Source organism: Petaurus breviceps, unplaced genomic scaffold (genome assembly GCF_028583685.1).
Source record: "Petaurus breviceps papuanus isolate PSGF00001 unplaced genomic scaffold, PetGlider_PUasm1.0 174, whole genome shotgun sequence".
Taxonomy (NCBI): domain Eukaryota; kingdom Metazoa; phylum Chordata; class Mammalia; order Diprotodontia; family Petauridae; genus Petaurus; species Petaurus breviceps.
The window spans coordinates 248,496-275,997 of NW_027185761.1; the positions used below are offsets into that span (position 1 = coordinate 248,496).

General features: G+C 39.0%; 1 protein-coding gene across 1 annotated transcript in view; it reads left to right on the forward strand.

Annotated features, from left to right (window-relative positions):
* Positions 1-27,502, forward strand: part of ABCA13 (ATP binding cassette subfamily A member 13) — a 513,785-nt gene that overhangs the window by 150,301 nt on the left and 335,982 nt on the right. Inside the window, exons 23-26 of the mRNA XM_069084494.1 lie at positions 1,750-1,871; positions 17,922-18,113; positions 25,326-25,490; positions 26,850-27,024. Coding sequence (XP_068940595.1) covers positions 1,750-1,871; positions 17,922-18,113; positions 25,326-25,490; positions 26,850-27,024 — 654 coding nt within the window. The remainder of the gene's footprint in view (positions 1-1,749; positions 1,872-17,921; positions 18,114-25,325; positions 25,491-26,849; positions 27,025-27,502) is intronic.

Below are 27,502 nucleotides of genomic sequence, written 5' to 3' on the forward strand. Positions count from 1 at the left end.
CATGAGAAAAGGCAAGTCCATAAAGTTTAAGTGATTTACCCAAGGCTACAAAAGTAATGAATAAGAGAACAAGAATTTAAACCCAAGCCTAGGTTGAAATTTAGATCCTCTGTCTCTCAATATAATACCCCCTCTCCCCAGCACTGAACAATATTGCCTCCACGGCAATAATGTTGTTCTAAGTTTGAACCTCTCTCTTATCAAAACCTATTAGAAGATCCAGGCTCAAACACAGCATCCACCAAGAAACACCTGGCCCTGTAACCTTAAGCAAGTTGCTTAACCCCAATTGCTTACGGGTGGCCAGGTGGCTCAGTGAGTAAGAGCACTGGCCCCAGTGTTGGGATGACCTGAGGATCGAATTTGGACTCAGATACTTAGCACCACACCCAGAAATAACTGGCCGTGTAACCTTGAGCAAGTTACTTAACCCCAATTGCTTTATAAAAAAAGACCTATTAGAAGAATATTATAGTTCTGATTTCTGTCAAGAAATTTACCTCAGAGCCAAGCAAATTGTATTGAGTTCTATTTTATGCACTTCTATCTACATATGAAGGGGTATACTCATTTGCAGTATGTTTTTTATTTTTGTGGTGTTAGTGTGGAGTTTTATTTACTATTGAAGTAGTAACTTTAGAGTATAGGATCTTAAAAACACTCTGAGCCATCAATTTAGGCTATAAATATGCCAAAACATCTGTCATGTTATCTTCTGTGTTGCTCTTACCTCATCTTTCAAATGAGCCTTTAGTTTCAGCTGCTTACCTCAACTGTAAAATGGACATTTAATTTAAAAATTATGGCATTATGATATTAAAATTAATTTATATAATATATTTAATGTATAAATAATATTATTTATAATTATAATAATCAGTATTAAAATGGCATAACATACTTAACATTTATATAGTGCTTTAAGGTTTGCAAAGTTCTTTATAAATATTATCTCATTTGATACAACAACTCTGGGAGGTAGGTGCTGTTATTATTATCCCCATCTTGTAGATGAGGAAACTGAGGTGAACAGAGTTTATGTGCCTTGTTCAGGGTCACAAACTAAGTGTATGAGACTGAATTTGAATTCAGATTTTTCTGACTCCAGATTCAGTGCTCTAGGTACTGTGCCACCTAGCTACAAAAGAACAGAAATTTGATGAAAATTGGACAGATGAGCTAAAAAAAGCACGGAAGATAATATGGCAAGGGTATTGTTTCAGCCAAATTAGACTACTAGTTGTTCCCACAACTCAAGGTTCCATGTTCCATTTCTGTACATTTGAACAAACTGTGTTCCTATTCTAGGAATTCACATTCTCTCCCCTGATTCCTTCTACTCCTTCAAGACTGTATTCCCATATCACCTCTTTGAAAGCTTCCTTGATGCCTCCAGATGTTAATCTCTCCCCCTCTGAATCACCTTATGACTATTTCTCCTTTTTTGTACTGTAATCTTTCATATTTCAGAAGGGCAGGGATTGTTTCTATTTTTGCTTTATGTTCTTAACTCCTAGACTTGCATACTGTAGGCACTCAATAAAAACTTGTGGATCTCAAGTGTTAGGTTCTGAGTTGTAATAAGAAATTTTCAGTAAAATTTAGAAATTTTTGAGGCTGCATGTGAAATAAATGCAATGCACTATGATTATAATTGTTTGATGTCCCATATCCCTCCTCCCAGCCCCACCATTAACCATTAAAACATTTCAGCATAACAAATACTGCTTCATTTTGACAATGTTTCAGATGTCAGGGTAAAGGATTGTGTGCAGAATGTCACTAAGTTAACAGAAGAGCTACGTTCTTTGACCACTATCTCAGAAAAAACCATCAATAGTATTCTAGAAGCAAATATCTCACATTCAAAGGTAAGAATATGAAAATGAGAAAAGATGTATCTTTCTTAGCATGATTGTCTTCAACTTCTTTTGCCTTTTTAAATTTTTTTTGGAAGCTATTCTTTCCATAGAGGGGAAGGGTGATTATTATTCCAGTTCTAATCTGTGTGACAAGACTGTGGTTAGGGAATACCAATTATCTATTAAGCAACCAGAGTCTTCCAGAAATGTGAATACACTGAACTTTTGTAAACTGAATTATATTTTTCTATTGGGAATATAGGAATATGCTTCTGAAATTTTAAGTTTGGGTTTGTTGCCCATCAATATTCCCATTGACTAGTTAATGATTTGTGGCAGACATCTACTATGGGATCTCAATATTTAAAGAAACCCTTTTGTGAACTAAAGTTAGTCCTTTTTATTATGCAATTAATCACCCATTAGTTTACCTGTTTTATAATTGCTTAGATGATTTAATATTACAGTTTCTTAAAACAACCATCTTTGTTTATGGGCAGTTTAAGATCATTCCCACTGTATTTTATACATGAATGTTGAAGTTATTTAGTTATTGAATTTATAAAAGTCTAATATTTCCATTCTCCATCATCACTTTCTCTAAGACAGGCTCCATTCTTTGCACCATGGCTTTCAATGGACCTTATTTTAAATGCATTTGGGGACTGCATATGTAGTTATTTAAAATTCATACAAGGTTTAGTGCTTATCACTGGAACACTTTACCTTGAAGAATAATTCAATTATAGTTGGGGAAATTGGAATTTATGGAAAGTTTCCAGTGCAGTATTTGTGCTTTGTAACTTACTTGAGTATCAGCATTGTTTTTTAAAGACCATTCTGTTTTTTTTTTTTTAAGCATAGCTGTTTGCGAAGAATATAGCTTAATGACTAGATTTGTGGTTCTTGTTGGTGGGCTGCTAGGTGGTGCAGTGGATAGAGTGCCAGGGCTGGAATTCCTGAGTTCAAATCCAGCCTTAGACACTTACCAGTTCTGTGACCCTGGGCAAGTCACTTAACCCTGTTTGCCTCAGTTTCCTCATGCGTAAAATGAGCTGGAGAAGGAAATGGCAACCCAATCTGGTATCTTTGCCAAGAAAAACCCAAACAGGATCATGAAGAGGTGGACATGACTGAAAATGACTGAACAACTATAGCTAAATGGCTAGAGGGGCTGCCTTAAGGTCAGGAAGATCTGGGTTCAAGTTCTATTTCTGAGCTGGCTATGTGATACTGGGCATTTCATGTAGTCTCTTAGTTTCCTAGGAAATTCCTCAAGACCACAAGGGAGGTTGTGTGGCATAGTGGAAAGTATATCAGATTAGAAATCAGAGTGGTGTCTAGGTGGTACAGTGAATAGAGAACCAGCCCTGAAGTCAGGAGAACCTGAGTTCAAATCCGGCCTCAGACACTTAACACTTACTAGTCATGTGACCTTGCGCAAGTCACTTAACCCCAATTGCCCTACCTTCCCCCTCCAAAAAAAGCAGCAAAGAAAAAAATAAATCAGAGCATCTGGGTTAGAATCTTTGCTTGACCACTAACTGCCAGTCTCACTTTGGCAGACCATTTAAACTCTCCGGATCTCAGTTTACTTGTCTGCAAGTTGAGGGAGTTGGACCACTTGAACTCTAAGGAAGGTCCCTTCCAACTCTCAGTCTATGAGCTTAAGTTACAGAGGAGCTGCCAGTCCTAGGTTCCACACTGAATCTAATAAAATCACGATGTACATGTATATATGTATGCATACATGCATTTACATGTATTTATGAGACATTCTTCATTTGATATGGATTGGCAGTTCTCTCATAATTAGGATCATGCATATAAATATACACAACACACATGTGTATACACATGTGTGCACATGTGTATGCAGGTCTGTATACACATATTTATTGGTAATGTGTATGGTGTATTCAGGGAGGACTAGCACCACGTGTAAGAGGGCTTGTTAAGCCTGTTTCAGGGCTGCTTCGCTAGCTTTGTTGTCTACTGGCCACCTGACTCTCACCTGTGACTCCAGAAAACTGTAACATGCTTAGCAGCCACACCCCAGTAAAACCCTTGGCAGAAAGGCTAAACCAGATTGAGGATAACTGACAGTCCCCAAACCCTTTGGTGAGTTAGAGGGATATCTATCCCAAGCAGAAGAAGACTAAGAGCCATTTGTTCCAATGGCCACGAAAGTGACTGAAGCAGGCACTGTGGAACCCTTAGAGCTTGGTCAATTATCAGACACCCAGACCATCCACTGCGTCCAGGGCCATCTGCAGTCATCTTGACTTTCATTTCACTGCTGGGCTTTTGTCACTCTGGAAGAGAGAGTCAGATGATTTTGTGCAACTCTGACTCACTTAAACCCAATTCACATTCAAGTCAAGATATCATTTGTGATAACTTGAACATGAACATATATTTCACAGCCATAGAGTCTCAGTTATAAGGGATACTGGATAAATCATTTAGCCCAACACATGCCTGAGCAGGGATGTTCTCTAAAGCATCCCAGTAAGTAGTCATCTAGATTCCATTTGAAGAACTGTAGTAATGGGAGGACTCACTGCTACCTGAAGTAGCCTATTTATACTTTGGACAGCAATGATTGTTAGGAAGCTTTTCTTCATGTATTTCAAATCTGCTTTCCTGCAACTTTCACCGATTACTCCAAGTTTTTCTCTCTATGGACAACCAAACAAAGGTCATCTTCCTCTTTCACATGTAAACCATTAAAATATTTATATATAACAATCATTTTCAGTGTATTTTTATTATACCTGGGTCCAACTGGGGTACAAAAAACTAACAATTTTCATAGGATTTAAATATGTAATATGGAAAATATTCAAATTTCAGAAATTAATTTTATGGTCAATTTTCAGGAATATACATATGTGATGAGGTTAGTTAGACATATGTCCAATGGAGAGGAAATTCTATCATTAATGGGTGGGTGACAGCAATATGACCAAAATGAAACTCCACAATTTTTGTCCTCATGACCACTGTGAGGGAAGTAAAGAAAAGGCACTGGAATAAACAAAGAGGAAATTTGATTTCAGTATCTGATGGTATTAATGTCTGACTCTTTTAGAATTACTGATTTTTTTTTTTGCTTTTATTTTTTGGGGGGGAGGGCAATTGGGGTTAAATGACTTGACCAAAGCCACATGGCTAGTTCTGTGTGTGTGTGTGTGTGTGTGTGTGTGTGCGTGTGTGTGTTAAGTGTCTGAGGCCAGATTTGAACTCAGATCCTCCTGACTCCAGGGCCAGTGCTCTATTCACCTAGCCACCCCTAGAGTTACTGATTTTTATAATAATTTAATTATAATTAGTAAGTGGAAAGCATAAAAATGATGCAGATATTTACATGAGTGATTTTCAACCATGGATCAGATTTATCCCTCTCACGGGTATCTGCTTATTTCTCAGAGTGTTTTGAAATTCTTTTCTCAAACAATCTTAAAATAATCATAATTTCTTTTAACCTAAGTTAAAATACATACTATAACAACTATTCTAGAAATAGGGAGGGAATTTTGAAATGAATGATAGGGTGGTTCCCCTCCAAGACAGGAGGGACAATTATAGACAATTAAAATACAGGTATATAAGTGGCAAGACCATATGTGCCTCTGTGATAGAGACTCCTCATACATTGTAGAATAATGATGGACTAAGTGATGTTCATAGAGAAGATTCTGGTTTGCCAGATTTCTGGAAAACATAATGTGTTGCTTTCACTTCCATAATGTGACAAAGTTAATTTAGTGCCTGCAAAAGAAGATAGGCCAACAATGTTGGCAGGTGCATTCTTCAATCTCACAGCTTTGCTCAGGCATCTTTCCAACAAGTCCATTCAGGTTTTTTTTGCTTCCTTGTAAATAATGCCAGCAAAATGATTGGTCATTAAGCTCAATATTTGCCCATTTGGTTCACAAAAAATAGTTTAGTTTCTTGTTGACTCCATGTATAACACTCGGTTTATCATAGCTAACATTTTCATGGTGTTTTCACATACTGCCTCATATAATCCTCACTGTGATCCTGTGAGGTATTTTAACTCTATTTAATAGCAGAGGAAATTGTAGCTAATAAACTGATTTGTCCAAGATCATCTGGGAAGTGGTCAAGTAACCCTTCTTGCTAAGACAAATCCCTTTACTTGTATCTTTTATGCCATTCCTCCCAGTCTTCTCCACCAGATTACTGCTGTTATCACCTCTTGCCCTCCAGTCTTTCTTCATTCCTTCTAGCTTCCTATAAACAAGTATATCCCCTCCCATTCTTTAAAAATAATAGCACCAAAAACCTTTGCCAGATCCTCCCATTTTCTACTATCTCCCCCCTTTCTCAGTTAAATTTTTGAAAAAAATCCTTTTACACTAGGTTCCTCCACTTCCTTTCCTTTCATCTTCTGCACCCACTCTTATCTGGCTCCCAGCCTCATCATTTGATTGAATCTGCTCTCTTTAAAGTTACCAATGAACTCATAAGTGCAAAATCTAGAGGTCTCGGCTCTATCCTCATCATTTGCCCTCTCTTCAGTATCTGACACTATTGACCACCCTCTCATTCTGTTCCTCTCTCCTCTCTGGGTTTTTGTATACTACTTTCTTGACTCTCCTACTTGCAGATGGTACTTTCTCAATGTCTTTTGATAGATCTCCACTCACACAATGTCCACTACCTCTATATGTCTCTCACTGCATTATCCTGAGTGCCGTTCTCTTTCCTTGTTCTTTCACTTGGTGATCTCATCATCAGCTTTCATGGGTCCATTTATCATCTTTATGAGGGTGACTCCCAGATCTCTTGTCTCCATTCCTAATCTCTCTCCAGAGTTCTCATCCTACATCATGAACTATCTATTAGATATTTTGAAATGAATGTTCCTTAGCCATCTTACTATGTCAAATAAATTACTCATCTTTCCCTGAAAAACCACCCGTCTTCTAAACTTCCTGTAGGCTGTTGAGTGTACCACCATATTTCTAGTCATCCACTGAGGTTCACAACCTTGGTCATCCTCAGTTCCTTCCTCTGTCACTCATCCCACATGTCCTAAATACTGTTGTTTATATCTCATAGTCCATAGCTTTGGACTGGGGAGGGACTTAATACCATGTGAGTCCAACCTCCTCCTTTCATGGACAAGAAAACTTAGGTCCATAGAGGCTCATGATTTGCTTAGGATCATTTAGCTCCTAAGAGTCTTAGGCAGGATTTGAACCCAGGTCTTACTGACCCCAGGGCCAAAGCCATAGCTACTATATCCTAATTTCCTACACATACTCTTCTCTCCACTCATTCAACCATCACCTTAATTCATATACTTGTCTCTTCTGGAGGATTGCAATGACCTCCTAATAAGTCTTTGTGCCTCAAGTCTCTCTCTACTCTAATCCATCATCCACAACTTGCAGAATATCTTCCTTCCTCATTTCAATACCTCATGACTCATATCCTTTATGAAACCTTTATTGATCTACTTTGCCCTAGTCATTAGTGCTCATTCCCTCCTCATTCCCTCCTTTGTATTTATTTATATATGTATTTCTTTGAAGGAGGGAACTCCCTCTCCTTTGTATCCTTTGTGCCAAGCATAGAGTCTTGTACAGAGTAGAGGGGTGATCAATTTTTGTTGAGTTGGGTTGAGGATACATTGAGTTGAGACATTTGGGTCGACAGAGAGGACTGGAATTAGGACATCAACTCTGGTATAGTGAAAAGAACAGGCACCTTCTAATCAGAGGAGCTGCGTTCAAATCCTACCTCTTATGTTGACTGCCTGTGTAACCCTGAGCAAATCAATTATCTTCTTTGAACCTTAGTTTCTTCATATGTAAAATGAGATTGATTTCTAGTGGTATTAACATGAACTTGCTTATAGCAAATCAGAATCTTTCTTGGACCTATTTTTATTTTAAGCAAAATAGAAAAAAAGAAACCCAACAGAAATATTATTGAAAGAAATGCATTGATTCTGTAGTCTTAAGAGAAAATCTTTGCTTATGCACATAAAATATTATTACTTTTAGTGTTATGATCAGCTATGTGACTTGTTCCTTTAGGATTAGAAAGGAGGTAGTCTGATAAAGCAATATCAGAATTTTACTAAATGAAGCGTCACCTTTTGTCCATATTTTGGACAGCAAACCCAGCTTTCTGATCTTTTCCTTTTAATGATATTATGAAATCAAAGCATATAGGTGACTGAAATGGTTTTGTTGCCACTTAAAAAAAATCCATTCTTCACTTACTGGAATGTGTTAGAAAGGACTTGTCTTTTAGGTGTTGGTGTTTTGAGACTAACTCAGTGAGTCAGCCAGCCACTGGATGTCACTGATGTTCTGCTCTGACCAGGTTCTACCTATAGAAAGTTACCTCAAATAAACCACTGTCCCATTTGAGTAGTTTTGCGAGACATGATGTCTTTACTTATGAATGATTTGTTTTTCTTCATCTAATTCTTTGTCAAGGAAATAATTGTGGTCTACTAACTAGATAGGTAAAAAGAATACGGAAAAAAATCTTCATTATTGTGAGTCCAATAATCCATTGTATTTTTCATATAGAAAAAGAATACTCATGAATGCACATATATATAGCTAATACATATCCATATATTTAGCTAATATATAGTTATATTCCTGTGTACATGTACGTTCTTATACATACATGTATATATGCTGATTAGTGGCTACATTTGCATGTGTTTTCCTACATGCATGTATATTTACACACATATGTGTATGTATGTATATATTCATGTGGCCACTTAGCGGCTTTCTTCTGTCATCTTTAATCAGATCTGCTTTCCCTCCAAATTTCCCATCTTTACAAATAAACCCCATTTCTTTCCAACAATATCTTATTAAACAAATGAACACCACAACAAAAAAACCTTAAAATCACAGTTTTAGAGTTGGAAGAATCCACAGAGGCCATCTAGTCCCATCCCTTCATTTTACAGATGCATTAGTCAAGGCATAGAAGAGAGGATACGTGATTTGCTAAAGGTATGTTATGGGAATGGGAATTTAAGATCTTCCCTGACCCTAGGCCCTTTGATAGGCTTAAGTGATTCTGAGAACCTTCCTTGATTTGAAAATATACTGTGCCTCCTAATATGTTGAATGTGGTCACATGGAGCTTGTGGCAAGAGGCTTGGTCTTCAGGAATGCCTACATCTTGCTACTTTGTGATTGGGCAGTGGGTCAAGAGGGTTGTGACATTTTCTGAGCCAGGAGAAAGCTATATATACCCAGATGTGAGATTTTGTTTTGGGGCTCATTTTGAGAAGAGTTATGTGATTTGACCAGACAAGACTCTGGACAGCCATTGAGCCCCCTGGCTTTGAAAACCCAGATGTTGGTGCTTCCCTCTCTGGTAACTGTGACTAGGTATGGATGTAATGGAAGCCTGTCTGCTTGTAACTTGTTTGTATTCTCTGTAGTTTGGGGTGCTGACCTTTTCCTCTTGAACTAGGTAAATGACATATGTTTGATTAAAGCAAAATTGTTAACCCATTTTGAGTTGCTTTCCTTTAGAAAAGCAGATCTAAGAACCTGTGTTGGCAGCCACCCTGGGTATGCTAAGGTGCTTGCTGCTACAAGGTAATACAGATAATCAGGAGCAGAGTCAGCATCAGAACTCAGATCTGTTGACTATAAATTCATTGTTCTTTCTCTTCAAGTTGTTTCCTCTTGTTTCAGTGGAAGTGCAGAAATTAATTACACTTCAATATGCAGAAGACTATACTGAACTCCAAGATAAAGTTTAGCTAAGTTATGTTCCTACCCATTTAGAGATAAGACAATTGTCTTATCTCTAAATTGTCCTAATTGTCCTAAAACAAAATATTGCATGACATGCATTCTCTAGAGTTACCTTCCCTGCCCCCAATTTTATATACATTCTTAGAGGGACAGTCATAAACTCCATAGATCAAGAAAACAAGCATTATTCAACAACAGTAAATATTTCTTTCTTTTTTAAAAGCAGTTGGGGTTAAGTAACTTGCTCAAGGTTACACGGCCAGTTATTTCTGGGTGTGGTGCTAAGTATCTGAGCCCAGATTTGATCCTCAGGTCATCCTGACACTAGGGCTGGTGCTCTTACTCTCTCAGCCACCTGGCTGCCCCAACAGTAAATATTTCTAAATAAAAATTAGAACAATCCAAATATGTATTGGCTATCTCATGTAGCAGTGAGTTCTTCATCATTGGATTTATTTAAGTAGAGGATGGAATCCATCCAATGTGATGCCTGCGTCAAATGGGCATAGACTGATCTGAGAAGTGTGGAATGATAGACACGAGCCAGGTGGGATCTGTCATAGCAGTTCCCATTTATTGATCAGAGGGCAGGGTTTATACAATGAATGTAAAGTAATTATCTCTTAGGTTCCCATGAGAAAATGTTTAATGTCCTTGTTCATTTACGCACATCTGTATGTTTTAATGTCCTTGTTCCCTTGTATGCACCTACGTCTGGGTCATTGCTCGGTTATCATGTCCTAAACTCCTGTAAGTCAGGAAGAGATGGTGAGCCAATCTTAAGACATAATATAGCCTTCACGGGGAGCTGGCTTGGGAGAAATCCTGCACCAGAATCTTCCTACGTATGGACTGGGTCAGAGACTGGCCCTCAACAGGATGGATTGCTAGTTTTTTGTAATGTTGTAGAAGGTATCCATTTTTCAGGTTGGGATAGGACTAAAAGACTTCCAGTGTTGTTTTCAACTCTGAGATTTTAAGTTTCTGTGAATGGTTGACAGAATTAGAGAACTAAAAAAGTTGCAATTTGTTAATTAAAAGGGACCTCAGGAGTTACCTTAGGTAACCTCCTGACCAATTCAGAATCATCTTCTAGGATAATTGGTGTGGAGCGGCTTGCTATTTTTTGAGCTAGTTTTTTTTGTCTTATTGAACTCTTTCCAATAGGAATTCATTCCTTCTATTGAACTCAAATAAACCCCCTAAAAAATCTTTTATCCATTGGCTCTACCTAGTTCTACTTTTTGTAGTAGCATAATGCATCTCTTTTCCCTTTTGCTTGATAGACCTTCAAATATTTTGAGTCACCTTCCTCTTTGGTATTAATTTCCTTAACTCAGTAGTCCTCAAACTTTTTTTTTTTTTTTGCTCTTTTTGGAGGTCAATTGGGGTTAAGTGACTTGCCCAAAGTCACATGGCTAATAAGTTTGTCAAGTGTCTGAGGCCAGATTTGAACTCAGGTCCTCCTGACTCCAGGGCCGGGGTGCTCTATTCACTGTGCCACCTAGCCATCCCAAGGTCCTCAAACTTTTAAGTCTCCATCTCAAAATTTTTATTCACTCTTAAAAGTTATTGAGGACGCCAAAGAACTTTGGATTCTGTGGGTTTTAAATATTAACATTTACCATATTAGAAATTAAAACATACTTTAAAAATATTTATTTGTTAGTAATAATAATAATAAACTCACTACATGGTAATATAACAATTTTTATTAAACATATTTTGAAAATAAAAATATTAGTTGGAAGAGTGGATTGTTGTACTTATTTTTGCAAATCTCTTTAATGTCTGGCTTAATAACAGACAGATTCTCATATCGATTTCTGCATTCATTCTGCTGTAATATATTGTTTTGGTTGAAGTATATGAAGAAAATCTGGCCTTATATAGATAATGTAGTTGGAAAGGGAAGGGCATTTTAATAGACAAATAACATCTTGGTATTATGAAAATTGTTTTAGTCTCATGGAACTCTACCTTTCCCCCAAAAGGCTCTCAGGACACAGGTCTCTATGGACCACTTTGAGAATGGCTGCTCTAGCTAAACACCTTTAGTTTCCATATCTGTTTACTGTATTACATGCTCTCAGACTTCTTATCATCCTGGTTGGGTTGTATATGCCTCTTAAAATTTGGTCTCCAGAGCTGCATATAATATTCCAGATATGAATGGGCTGACCAAAGTATTGTAGAACTCTGACATTCCTTGATTATCATAGTGTATATCTCTTCATGCAATCAAAGATGAAATCAACTTGGGGCAGCTCTTAGAACCATATTTTTGGATTATGGTGAGTTTATAGTGAATTAAAATTCCCAGGCCTTTTTTTACATCAATTGCTCTGAAGCCAGATCTTATCCATCTCCACTCATATGTCAGACTTAAAAAAAATTCAAAGACTTAAATTTATATGAGATATATTTCAACTTTGACGTTGGGTCCACTTTCAGCTTCTGGTGATTGTTTTGAGTCTTTGTACAGTTTGCATAATGTTTTGAATACAACAGGACATCCAACAATGGGGAAGCGTGAATGGGTCTCAAATCCTGGCTTCAAACCCTGCCTATGATGCTTAAGTAAATCTGTGACCTTGGCTATGTCACTTCACATTCCTGGTCCTCAGTTTTGTCATCTGTAAAATAAGAGTCTTGAACTAGACCAATGTGTTCAACCTTTTCTACAAGAACAGGCAGTTGGATGGATTTAGCCTTGAGGCCATAGTTTGTCAACCCCTAAACACTGGTCACTTCCATATCTAGATCTGTGATTTAATGAACATATTAACTAAGAACTTTCTATGTTTTTATCTAAATAATTATACAAATGTGGAATGTAGCAGTACCAAGGACACATCCCTTTGATATGCAACCTTTCTCTAATCAGGAGCTCTTAACTTTTTTCTGTGTCATGGACTAATCCCTTTGTCATTTTGGTGAAACTTATATACCCTCCTGCTCAGAATAATGTTTTTAAATGCATAAAATAAAATACTGAGGATTATATAGAAAATTAATCATTTTGAAACAGTTAACAAAATATATTCCAGATCACACAAACATGTTTTGATTCTTTGTACCTTTATAATGCTGAGGTATGGACTCTGGGAGCCCCCTCTAGCTCTCCTTGAGGCCTGGAGGTACAGGTTCTGGGAACCTCCCCTGGACTCTTAATTAAATTGTCTCATTTGATGAGGCATTTGCATTAGGCAATAAGCCTTACATTGTAGCTGGGCCCAGACCTCTAGCCTAGTTACTAACTGCTAACTACTAGCTTAGTTACTAGCCTAGCCCTCCATTGTTCATCTACTTCCCACCCTTGAGCCTATCAAAATATCAATACACCCAAACTGGCCTAGACCACCATTGTTTGTGGTCTCCAGCAACCTCCCACCCTTAATCACTCATTGACTTCATTAACTCCTCCTGAAGACCCTCCTCAAACTTCTTCTGAAGACCCTCCTCAAACTCCTCCCCTAGATCATCCCTAGATTCCTCCCACAACCTTCTGTATGTAAGACCCCATCTCATACCATATGGTGTGAGAGTGCCATAGAATGCCATAGAAGAGTGAGAGTGCCATAGAATGACCTAGCACAGACTTACTCTGTGTCTAATACAAATGAAATTTTAATAAATTTTACTTTTCTTTGGCTGAGAAGACTTGAGTAAAATTCGTTTGGCAGGACCTGACGTGTTGGGGTCTCCAGAGCAACCCTAACCCTCTTATTGGGTAACCTCTTCATTTTTATGGTTCCCTGAAAGGGAATTGGACCCGGGCCTCAGTCTTCAGTGCTGAATCCGGGGAGGAGTTTGAGGAGGAACGTGGATGATGCCAGGTCCAGTGGGCTGGAGAACTTGGGTTCAGTCAGAGATTTGCATAGCCTTAGTGGTCATCCAGAGGTTGATGGCTTGAACCCTGGAGGAGACAAACCTGGCAAAGAGGTTAAGCAAACAAAGACCAAACAAGCACAAAAAAAAAAGAAAATTAGAGAAAAAACAATTTCCCTGGTACAAAAGACAATTTTCTTGATTGGAATTAAAGATGATTGTGGCAAGGCCAAAACGCCATCAGATATCCCTTTCCTTTCTAAACTGCTCCATGGATATTTAGCACATGGAAAGCAATAGCAGGCACAGAATCTAATAGTTTTCAAAAACAGGCAATAAGTCCCCAAACCTGTTCTCTCCTTCCATCATCATAGAGAGTAAAAAGTTTCTTCTCAAAAGCTTTCACCTGGTGGTTTGTGCCTTGAGTAGCAATTAACAATTGCAGTCCCTCCCAGGCCTTGGGTTTAATTTAATAGACCCCTCTGGGGGAACACTTTAAGATCTAGGAGTCAAAAACAAATGCTGGCATGGCAGAAGTAGCTCACCCAGCAATTTTCTGATCCTAACTATTGACTCAACTATCTCCCACGCTCCTGAGGGAACACAGGGAGATCTGGGAGGCTCAACTAGAGAAATTGGCTTCCCAATTTCACCAACAGGTCCCTTCCCAACAAGGGGACAGGATAAGAGGAGAGCATAAGAAAGGAGTGTTCAAATAACAGATCCTCAAGTAGGCAGGGGACTGGGTATGTCTGGAGACATCCTTAAATTTCCCCTTCCATGCCCCTGACCTGACTGCTCAAGGGGAGGGTAGAACCAATTGGTAAGAACAGAGAACTTAGCCATAATAAAGTGGGTAACCTTACCTTCAGCCTCAATGCTATCCCAGAGCTCAGTGAGGGAAATGGAGAAGGTGGGAGCACTGCCAAGCCCCAGGCTTCCCTGTCATTCTGAGTCTTGAGAAGACTGGGGGACAGGGTACTGGGAGGTGGCTCTACCACTCTTACCTCGGTGACCATCCTTCCTCCAATGTCCCTCCTGGTCAGATGGGCACAGTTCTAGAGGCATTGGTTCCTGGGGCTCCCTCTGGAAGGGGGGTGCCCTGGAGGGGCCCTCCTTGGACCAGTGACCCTCCTTGTGGCATCGAAAGTAGGTTTTCCCCCTGCCCAAGTGACTGGGCTTCCTCCAAGGGGGTCCCCTGGAGGGGTTTTTCCTGGCCATGGAAGCAGCCAAGAATGGAGCATGTTCTCTGTCTCTGGTTCTTTCCCTGTGTTCTTTCTCCTCTGCTGCAACCAGGTCTCTGTTATTAAAGACTCCAAAGGCCAGTGGGGTCCCAATGCCAATTTCTGCAGTTTCCTCCTAATATCTGGGGCAGACTGACTAATAAAATACATGTTAAGGATTGCTGCCCCTTCTATAGAGTCAGGATCTAAATTTGTATACTTTTTAACAGCTTCTACAAGTCTATCTAGAAAAAGGGCGGGGTTTTCTTGATTGAGAAATTTCTCTGACTTTCTGATAATTTACTTGCTTTTGAAATGCAGTTCTTAGGCCTTCTAATAGGCAAAGTACCATATGGTCTGTCTTTTTCTCTGTCCTCCTGGATCTGATAATCCCATCCTGGGTCACTAGTGGGAACAGCAGCTGTTCCTGGGGGGTATTTTCTGGGGTCATTGCTAGCTAAACAATCCCTAAATTTTTGGGCTTGTTCCCAGATTCTCCATTTCTCAGTGGAACAACAGGTAGAGAAGAAGATATGCAAATCACCCCAAGAAAGCTCAAATTGCAGGGATAAGTCCCAAAAGCCTTCAGTAAATTTTGTTGGTTTTCAGAGAATTTACCCAGCTTTTCTTTAATTTGATTGAGACCCGAAATGGAGAATGGGACATGCACTCTAGTTGTCCCACCTGATGAGAGAGCTGCTTCCCTTAAGGGAAAAAGCCCTGAAGGTTCTATGGGGTCAGGGGCTTGGGAAGGGATATTGGAAGTCCCATTTCCTGTGAGAGAGTGACTGGGGGGTGCTGGCTGAACTGGATTAGACTGTAAGACTGGGGGATCTGGCTGGCAAGGGGGAAAAGCCAGCGCCTGAGGAGTGGAAGTGGTCAGAAGAGGAGATGCCTCTATGACTGCCTTGGGGGTTGGGCCTGAGGCCTGAGTGGGTGTTGCTTCAGGGGGAGGGGCCACAGAGGAGCCACAGAGGGGCACTTCAGCCTGACCAATGACTGAGACCTGAGCGGGGTCCCTGAGGGAGAAGGGGCCATGCTGGGAGATGCAGGGTAGGAGATATGGATGTTGTAGTAGATAGGAAATGAAGAGTGTTGGGCTAGAGAAAAGGGAAGGGGAACCAATGGGAAAAGGGTTGGGGTACATCAAAAGAGGCTGGGGGAGCTGCCTCAGTGACCTGAGTAGGAGTTGCTGAGGCAGGGAGGGACTGGGGCAGAAGCCATAGGAAAGGGGTCATTTAATTGGTCCCAGTAGCACCTCTAGCCTCAAACGTCTCACAGTCTTTCCTGAGAATCTTGTTCTGAGAAAGTTCAACAAAAGCCATTAAGTAGGCAATTTCTACCCATCTTCCTTCTCTGTGACAATATGATTCTAACTGCAAGTCTCTTTTAAAGTCCCCAAAACAGGCCACGATTCATTGTCTTTTAGGCTATACCTAGGCCAAAGAGTGTTGCAAAAAAAAAACGCCAACTTTTCCTTTTTAAGATCTCCAGAGAAACTAAAATTTTTTCCAATGTTGTAAAAGACAATCCAAAGGCAAACTTTTGGGAGCTACAGGCGTAGGGCCTGGAAGTCCCTTCCTCCATAAAGGAAGGTTTGAGAGTAAGCCTTGAAAAACAAACAACAAAAATTCCCACAAAAAGTTCCTGAAGTTTTTCCAGTTCCCTAGCGCCAAGAGAATTGAAAGAAACTGGCTTACACTTCCAGATGGGGTGTCTGTTCTTATCTTCTATTCTTCAGAAGCTGTGCACATGTCCATGTCCTCCAAAATAACCAAATAGGACCGAAAACCTGAGGTCAGGCTGGGCACATCTTCCCCTCATTAGAATGGATAATTAAGAATTTTACTATTGGGATCTAACAAATACAAAACTTGAAAGTTTTCCAGGTGTATCTCTAAATAAACCATTTGCTTCCTTTGTGAATTTTATTGCATATTTTTTATTTATTCCATATTTCTCTTTATTCCTTATTTCCTTTCTCATTTTTAAGGTCTATCAAAATTACCAGTAAGTAGGATAACTCAATGGGGTAGCACCCTCCCAGATTTTATTGTCAGAAACTGGTCCTTTCTTAGCAACTACATTGTCAGCATCATCCCCCAACTTGTGCTAACAGTCAATTAAGAAGGATTTATTAAATCTTTCATATGTGCTTAGGTCTCTGCTCAGCCCTTGGAATGCATTTATAAGCAGAAAGACAGTCTCTGCCATCAAGGAGCTTACATTCTACTGGGGAAGGACAAGGGAATGGGATTGGGAGGAAATATACTTGGCATGGAGGCAAGGTAGAAAAAGTCCTGTGGATATGAGTCAGCAGTTTAGCCTCAAGAGGGATGAGGACATCTTTGGTCTGGGACTCTACCCAAAATAGGAGGTTAGAGGAACCAATCAATCAGAAGGTGAGGCCTCTGGTGGAGAGTGATACAAGGCCTTTTGAGCTCAATGAAAAGTTGTATCCCTTTTTGAAAGAGTTAATGTTATCTGCTCATAGAAGACAATGTGGTATAATGGTTAAAAGTGAACTTAGAGGTCTTCCAGTAAGAAGATTTAAGTTGAGCTCATGGTCAAACACTTTTTAATGGTGTGACTCTAGGCAAGTTATGTAACCTCTCTGAACTTCAATATTCTCCTCTGAAAAATGGGGATACTATTTTCATGGTATGCCTCCCAGTCTTTTTGTAGAATTTAAAAACCTTAAAACATTATATAAAGATGAATTATTATTAATTTTATTATAAAGTCTTACTCTGAAATCTCATGTGAACTGAAATATTGTGCCAGTATTAGCTATGACTAAGACCAATTAGTTGAGAAGTATTTTAGTGTGGTCATGGCAACAGACAGAGACTACTGCCTAATGAAAGAATGCTGAATTTTGTGCCAGAAAACCTGGGTTCATATCTAGACTCTGTTATTTATTACTTGCTAACTTTCTCCAAACCACTTAAACTCTCTGGGTCTCAGCTTCCTATAAAATTAGTGGAGCGGGGAGGGTGAAGGTTGGACAGTCTCAGAGAAGACCCCTGAGGTCCCTCCTTGTCTCTAGATTTACAATCCTGTGACTAACCTAGGTAAGTTCGGAGTGGCTCATTGGTCAGTAAGTGATCACTTTTATTTCTTGGTTCATGATAAGTCATTAAATAACAGAAGTCATTATTGTTTATATGAATTGTTTTTATATTTTAGGCAAAGTCCATTCTAATTCTTGTTCTTTTAACCAGTTTCTTTCCAGTGCCCTTACGGTAGCTTTGGCTGGAAAATGTGATGAAGAAGTTATCAGCCTCTTGCTGACATTTCCTGCAGATGGAAAAGCTCTTGCAGTTAGAGAATTGTGTGTTCTTCCTGCATCGGACATGTACACTCTGATTGTGCTCATTAGTCAGAACCTGGATTTGCAGATTATCATTTACAAAGTAAGAAGATGATGGTGTCTTGTGGTGTGGATTGCTTTTTACAGCTTGTTCACTCTGTAGGTTATTTTAGTAACAAGACAAATACATAAGTAAATATTAGAGCAAACAATCAAATTGTCCTTGTGATAGAATCTGAGAGTGCTGAGAAAATTCACATTTGATACTGTAGATGCCTTCCAACATCCCATGTACTTATCCCTAACACAGAGTCCTAGAAAATCCTCTAGTTAGAGCCAAATTAGGAATTTTTGCATGTAAGGCAACTACCACAAATCATATCTGGAAGTAATGAGTATTTAGCATGCCCATAGATATCAGGGAAATCAAGGAATGTTAGGAAGAAGTTTCCCCACACAAATAGCAATTGTTTGTTCTGCTTTAGCTAATTATTCTTACAATCTAGGTGCTAATCTGTTTTTATGTAGATTTCCCCCTCTATCCTCTGGAATACCTTTTCCATAGACAGCAAACTTCCCTTCATCTTTTTCTCTCTTACTCCTGTTCACTAGATCTTACTGAAACCTAGTTTGTCTGATAATACAGCCTCCCTGGCCACCCTTTCTAGTGTAGGTGTAGTAGTAGTAGTAGTAGTAGTAGTAGCATGTAGTAGCAGTGCATTTTCACTCAGACTCCTTAGCTCTCTGGTCAAGGCAAAGGAGTTGGAACTCTCATTGCTTCCTATCACTACTTCTAGGTTCTCTCCCTTCTTCCATCACTGAGTAAACTCTCTTTTTTTGAGGGTCAAACTATTCATATCTACCAATCAATCATAATCCTGGTAGCTTTTGACTACAGATTCCCAGGTCACTTCTCTTCTTTGTTCAATGAGTTTGATATCAGGCTTACTATTTTTCTCTTTCCCCTAACTCCTGCCCTCATACCATGGGATTTTGACATATATATTTATTCTCCCTCAAATACTCTAAGCACTCAGTTCCATAAACTACTCATTTCCCATGACCTACTTCTCCACCTCACCTCAACCACACACAAAGACGGTCATATTCTCGATCCTGCCATTACTCACAAATGTTCTACCTTTGTGTTCAAGAATTCTGAAATCCCCCTGTATGACTTTATGCTATTTCACCTCTCCCTCTGTCATCCCTTACATAATTGTATTCTCCATCTGTACTGTGATCTCTAATCCCTTTATCCTTCATTTCTCTCCCAGTCTATCTTTCTTCTATACTAGCTACCCTCTCTTCCCTGTCTTGACTCTGGTGAACTACTTCAACTTTACCCTGCTTTCCTCTCTTGAATCCCTAGCCCCCTTATCATACTGCTGATTATACCTAGCTGAGCTTTAGCCTTGTATCACTCCCCATATTCATTGCCTTTCTTCTTACACATGTACTCCTGAACAAAGGTAGAGAAAATGATGGAACCATTGTGACTCTGTGCACAACAAACTTATGTTATGGAACCCCTCAGCTGGGCCCTCACTGCTACTACACCTCCCTTATCAACTCACTATCCCACTCTTCTAAACCTTCAAGCTCTTCCAAATCAAACCTCCTTCCTCCAACTCCCTCATGTGAGAACCTTGCCTCATAGTTCGCAAAAAAGAATTGAGTCCATTTGTCATGAAATGCTTCTTTCCCACTCTTTCTCATCTCCTATCACTCATGTACCTTTTGCCTCTCTCCTCCTTCATCTGTCTCACATGGTGAAGTGACCTTACTCCTTCCCCTCTCCTTGTTAACTCCTCTCCTTGTTCAAGTGATCCCATTCCATCTCGTCTCCTCCAACAAATTGCTCACCCATCATTCCCACTCTTTTACTTATTTTCAGTCTCTCTACCAGTTCATTTCTTATCATTTACAATCATGCTCATGTCTCCCTTAACCTGAAGAGAATTTTACCTGATCCTTACATCTCTGCTAACTCTCATCCTAAATCTCTTTTGCCTTTTGTAGCTAAAATCCTCAAAAAGTCCATCTACAATAGATACCTCCTTTTATTCTCTTCTTAACCCTTTATAATCTCTTTTGCAACCTTATCATCCCACTGAAAATGCTCTCCAATGATCTTGCTAATGATCTTTTAGTAGCTTAATCCAGTTGCCTTTTCTCAATCTTCATTCTCCTTGACCTCTCTGTAGCTGTCGATCACTTGTATCCTTGATCCTCTCTTCTCTCTCAGTTTTTGTGACACTACTCTCTTCTGGTTTGCCTCCTACCTCTCTGATCACTCCTCTATCTCCTCTATATCTTTCTCTCTACCAATAGTTGTCCCTCATGCTTCTGTCATTGGCTCTCTTCTTTTCTCCCACTTATACTAATTCATTTTGTAATCTCAACAGTCCCTGTGGATTTACTTACCAAATGTCTGTTGTTGATTCTCAAATCTGCCTTTCCTGTCTTAGTCTCTCTGATGATCACAATCTTGCATTTCCAACTGCCTTTGAAATGCATGTCCAGTAAACATCTTAAACTCTATATGTCCAAAACAGAACTCATTATCTTTCCTCCTAGACCCTCCTCGCCTCCTACCTTCTCTATTGTTGTAGAGGGTAATACCATCTTCCCAGTCCCTTTGACTCACAATCTATGACTCATCATGAATTCCTCATTATTGGTCACCACCCATATCTAAGCTGTCCCCAAAGCCTGTTGATTTCACCTTTGTAATATCATTCAAAAAGGTCCCCTATTCTCCTCTGAAACTTCCACCACCCTGGTGTAGGCCCTCATCACTTCATGCTCGGATTGTAATAGCCTGTTGGAAGGTCTGCCTACCTAAGTCTCTCCCCACTCTAATCCATCCTCCATTCAGCCACACAAGTGATTTTCCTAAAATGTAGATCTACAATAAACTTGCCCCAAGAGCAAATACAAAGTGTTCTATTTGGTATTCAAAGCCTTTCTTCTTAACCTAGCTTACTCCTGCCCATCCAGTCTTCTTATACCTTAGTCCCTGATATCTACTTTTTGATTCAATGACATTGGCCTCCTGGCTGTTCCATGAACAAGACACTTCACCCCTCCGCTCTGGGCATTCTCTCTGGTTATTCTCCATGCCAGGAACACTCTCACTTTTCAGCTTCAACTACGGACTGGCGTACCTTCTTTTAAGTCCCCACAAAAATCTGGTCTTCTATAGGAAACCGTCCCCAATCCCTCTTAATTCCAGTGTCTTTCCTCTGTCGTTTCCTATTCATCCTGTATGTGGTTTGCTGTCTATATGTTTGTTAGCATGTTGTTTCCTTCATTAGATTATAACTCTTCAAGGGCAATCACTGTCTTTTGCCTCGTTTTGTATCGCTAGCACTTAGCAGAGTGCCCTGCACATAGTAGGCACTTAATAAACATTGAAGCTGTTTCTGTGAAGCTGAGAGACTATGAGTTTTGCCAAAATTTTCTAAATTAGGTACCCTGGAACCAAACCCAAGTCACTTTTAGTTCTTACTGCAGATTTCATCATAAAGCCTTACTAAGTAATATAATATGATATAACATATATAATATGATTTAATATGCATCAAACACCTCTTAAACCATCTAATTGGAGCCATTATTAATACCTGAAGAATACATTAGATAATTTTCAGTGATCAACCAGAAACCAGAAGCAACATCAATAACTACCACAACAAAAAAGATTGTAAAGAATTCTGTGAAATATAAAATACAATATCAATGCTTACTAGTAATTTTCACCTGTTTGTTAGGGACACAACTAAATTCTGGCCATTTACCCATGACAAGTTAAGTGTCTCAGTGCCACTTTTAAAGTGCAGCCATAATTAGAGAAGCAAGTGGAGAAAATGGCATAACCCTGCTGAACATTTCTGTGGCTCAAATTTTATTTCTTGACTTAATTGGCAAGAAAACCTACCTTATGCTGTTAGCAGAAGGAGTCTATGGAAAAGCAAGCTGGACTCTCAATTATCTTGCTGGTTATCAAGTAAGATGTCAGCTAGTGGCAGTTGTCCAATGATCATGAAAACTCTTGAGAAAGGATAAAGGGCAGAGACAATAGTCTACCTAATTTCTCTGCCTTTGAATTCTGGGCAATTAGAACATTTATCTCTGAATGGTTTGTAAAGTTAAGTATTTTCTCTTCAGTTTACAACAGATGATGCATCGGGGAACCTTATTTTGCCATCAATTTTGTGGTTTTTCTCTAACTTTGTTTTTGAGAGGCAGCATGATATAGTGGATAGAGAGTTTGCCTTAGAGCCAGAAAGACTTGAATTCTGGACTCCCTTCTAGTACACAATGGGTAGCTAGTAGTGCAGTAGATAGACTTCCAGGCCTGGAGTCAGGAAGACCTGAGTTTAAATCCAGTTTCAGACATTTACTAGCTGTGTAATCCTAGGCAAGTCACTTAACTCTGTTTGCCTCAGTTTCCTTATCTGTAAAATGAGCTGGAGATGAAAATGGCAAACCACTCTAGTATCTTTGGCAAGAAAACCCCAAACAGGGTCACAAAGACTGAAAGGACTGAACAACAACTAATGCAGGATGGCTGTTTCATCTACGGTCAGTTACTTAACCTCTAGGTAATTTTCTATCACTCTAAATTGCAAAGCAGGTTGCAAAGAGTGGGGAGTTCTCTTTATTGATCAAATCACAGTTCTAGTCTCCACCAAAAGCTGCTTTTTATGGTATTTTGTGTTAATAGATTTAGGATTTAGGATTTTTATTTACTGATGATAGGTAAGTCCATTGAATAAGCTGATTGAATGGTGATTTAAATATGCCAATTTTTCATGCAATGGAATTGTATATAATATTTAATTATAATCAAGTCTGAATTACAATCAGTCCATGCAATTTGATAAATAACATACATAGCATTTGAGGACTCTCTTTCATAGTCCACCTCAAGTTTGGGGTATTCTTTGGGTCTGTAATTATTCAAAATCATAGATCATATGTCCATTCATGTGTTAACTTTTATAACATGACCAAAGGACTCAAACTATTCCAAGGCAAATGCATCCAATAAAGTAGTAAATAAGTAAGAAAAGTAGTATAGAATATTGTTCCCACAAACCTAGGGTTCATTCTTTCAAAACATATAGATCATCAATGAAATCAAGCTTGGAAGCATGCTTATGGGGAGCATGTGTGGTCAGGATACATTCATCGAGGACAGTAAGTGGCAGTTTTAATGCTGCTAGTCCCCATCAATGTCCTCCAGTAAAGTCCCATGAACCTTTGCTGGACCTATATCTAAGCCCTCTGTACATCTCTGCTACTCTTTTTGTCTCTCACTTTCTCTGGCTTCATCTCCCTGCCTTCCTCTCTGTCTCTGTCTGTCTCTATCTCTTTGTCTCTGTCTGTCTGTCTGTCTCTTGTTTCTCTATACTCGATAGTATGTGTCACTCAATCTGTCTTATGAGCTGCTCTCTGATCCAGCTTTTAGCCTTCATGTCTTCTGGGCTTCTTCTAGCCATCTCAAACCCAGTTCGCTAGGTTATAATATTTAGAAAGACTCTCCATAATAAGAGTAAACTGATATCTCAAGTCTTAGCCAGTGTCTATGAACCACCACAGCCCCATTCAGCTAATAAAATACAGGTAAAGTTCTCTCAAAGAAGATTTATTCTTTGTGTCTATGTGTCAAAGATTGAAACACACTCCTTTGTTACAGACACTCTCTGCTTTAGGGTTAGAAACTCCCAAACTATCATCTGGCTTGTCATGGAAATGAATTTGCTGCAGAAAGAAAGCTAAGAAAAGACAAGGTCTTATTGTTTTCCATCTACGTGCCCCACATTCTTTATTCTTTATGAATATTGGCCACAGGCAACCCTCCTAGGTTTGGGGCTACATATTTAGCCTGAGAATAACTACCCTATATTTGGAATATAAATCAGAAAACAAAGACAAAGGTTTTTTTTTAATATGTAAAATTATCAAAGATAAGTAGTATTTTTATTCTTTTCTTTGAAATACTATTCTTCCCCCCCCCCCACTACTTTTCTATACTGTAAATACTACTACGAGGTAGAAAAAAATCTCACTATCATGTTTGACTTCTGGTTATTAGCCTCACAAATACAATCTCCAAGTTTTTCCTATTCTACTTCTGAAATATATCTCAAATTTCTCCCATCCTTACAACCACCACCACTACTGCCACCACCACCACCACCACCAACACCACCACCACTACTACTACTACCACCACTACCACTACTACTACTACCACCACCACTGCTACCACTACCACTATTACTACTACCTCCACTACTATTACCACCACTACTACTACCACTACCATTACTACTACTACCACCACTACTACCACTACCACTACTACTACCACCACCACCACCACTACTACCACCACTACTATCACCACAACTACTATTACCACCACTACTTTTGTTTAGTCATTTTTTCAGTTGTGTCTGACTCTTTGTGGTCTAATTTGGGGTTTTCTTGGTAAAGATACTGAAATGGTTTGCTGGTTCCTTTTCCATCTCATTTTAGAGATGAGGAACCGAGGCAAACAGGATTAAATGACTTGCCCAGGGTCACACAGCTAGCAAGTGTCTGTGGCCAGATTTGAACTGGCTTTTCTGACTCCAGCACTGGTGCTCTGTCCACTGTACCACCCAGCCGCCTCCTCTTCCTCCTCTTCCAAATTTATATAGTTATTACTACCGGTATGTGCCAGATTCTGTGCTAAGCACTTTACAATTTTCATCTCATTTGATCCTCACAGTAATCTGATGAAGCAGTGCTCTTATTCCACCCTGTGACAGAACCTTCTGAGCTAGTATTGCACTGATCAGCCCCAGTTGGACCCCCTGTAGCTTGACCCTGCCATAGTGCTGTCATTTTGGTCCTTTTTGAGAATGAAGCACAACAACCAGTCAACCAACCAACCAACCAATTATTTTTCCCATTTTATAGATGACAAAACTGAGGCAGACAGAAATCAAATGACTTGCTGAGGGTCACCCAGCTAGGAAGTGTCCAAGACCAGATTTGAAATCAGGTCTTCCTTACTCTAGACCCAGCACTGTATCCACTATACTGCCAACTGCCCTTACTATTTTCACACTGCTAGTATTCTAGTTCAGACCCTTATTACCTCTTACCTGGAGTATTGCAATAATCTCCTAACCAATTTCTGTTTCAAGATTCCTTTTCATTTAATCTATCCTATAGACCCCCATGAGATTGGTCTTCTTATTATATAAAATGATCATGTGACTCCATGGATCCAAAATATTTTTTCTTCTTTCAGATGTTGATACCACCAGAGGCAAATTCCATACTGAACTCCTTGTTGGATGTGGTTTCAAGCATCGACTTCCTACTTACTAAGGCTCAGCACATTCTCAAATATCTCCCTGAATTTCTTCGATTATTTAAAAGTGTTCCTTTGTTTGATATTCCTGAATTTCCACAGGTTTGTATGTATTTGATCTTAGCCGCTTTGGAAATAGCTGCAATTGATTTTTTCCCATTGGGTTTTTCCAGGTTTGGTCCCTCTTTCAAGGACTGGTGTTCATATTAGACAAAGAAATGTAAGAACCCAAATTATTCTCCATGGACTGTTGCTAGATCATGAAAGAAGAGTGGGGTGGTTTTGAGTCATGATTTTCCCTCTAGACTGGATTACACAGAGCTGTTCATGTCAGTAATGTTGATCATATTGATAGTCTGTGCCCATTCACACTGGCTGAACTGATATTTACTTTTGTGTTATCTATGGAAAAAAAAGCAATTCTTTGGGCAAATCAGTGGTATAAATGAGATTTTAAGAGAATGTTCAAATTACTTCAGAGAACAAATTATTTTAAAATATAATCAAACAAGTGTTTGAAATGCCTATTGAGTACAAATAATGTATATGCTGATAAACAGATTGGTCATGGCCTTGGAGTTAACAAGACATGAGCTCCATTCTACCTCTGATATATACTGGCCATGTGACCCTGGGAATATTACATTCTAACTATCCATGGGCAACTCTCTAAGACTTTGAATTGTTTAGTAAAAGCTAGTTGATCGATTGATTTCTATAGACCCCCGTTCACAGTTTGACTGCATCTAAACCTTTCTAGGCTTATTACACATTGTACCTGTTTATACATTCTTTGGTCTAGTCATTTTACTTCTTCTTCCTTTAGGCAATGCTTCATACTATACCCCACAGAAAAGATACTTACTTACATGAGCAGAGAATAGCCCCTACCTGGGAATTTCCTAGACCCATCAGATCTATCCCTATTTCTATCTCTACTATGTGCAAGGTTCTAGTGTAACAAAGACAAAAATGAAAAGGTCTTACCCTTAAGCATCCCACACTCTGTGAGGGCATGCAACATGTATACAGGCAAAAGATTTCAAAGTATGTGCAGATTAAATACTGAGTCTTTCAGGAGAAGGTAAACAATGAAAAACCTTGTGTAAGGGGTGGTTGAGTCTTGAAAGATGTTAGAACTTCTATGAGGTGGAGGTGAAGAGGAAGAAAATTATTGATATGTGGAATCACCTGTGAAAAGGTAGAGAGGTAAGAGATGTTATATATAGGAATACAGGATGCATTTGGAGTAGACAACATTCAGTTGGACTTTCAAGACATTGTTATTATCATTTTTATGTTTACATAGAAATTGAAAGAAGATCATAGCCTGACTTCCATATTCCTGTCTTATGGATGTTCCTGGACATGTTTAGGAGGAATGGCCATAATCCTGCAAATTTTTGGAAGGAATTGTTGAAAGCAAGACATTTTTTTTACTCTCATTGTTTGTTTTTCTAGTTTTCACAAGATATCCAGTCTCGAAGTTCAGCCTTTGGCTCTCTCCAGTCTGTGATGAAGATGGTTTGCAAAGAAGCATCTTTCCTTAGTAACTCTAATATGTTCATTAGCTTGCCTAGAGTTAATGATCTCTTGGAGGATGACAAGACAAAATTCAACATTCCCAAAGATTCAAGTAAGACCACCATCTGTTGTCAGTAATTTTGATTAATATGAACTTGAAAACACTTGATATGTCCTCCCAGAGCTGGCAATACATGGACACAGTCTTTGAGAATTCAGGGTCATCTCTACACCAAGCTGAAAACCATTTTCAATATGGGTATGGTGATATGCTGTATGTCTGCCTTCCAAGGACCAACCCAATTAAGCTGAGCATAGGGTGATGCATTTTTTTTTTCAGTCAAAGCAGGTCATGGTGAGACTAAAATAAGAAACTAGACCTATTGCAGTATAGCTATCCTAACCCTACCCCCCCAAAAATATTAGAGACTTCAATTATTTTTCAACATTTATTTATTTTGTTTTTAATTTATGGAATAAAGGAAGTATTTCCATAACAGTATAATAAAAAAGGATGACTGTACATGAAACTACAAATCTATTAATAATTGGAATCAACAATATAAGATTATATTGTTGTGGAACTATAA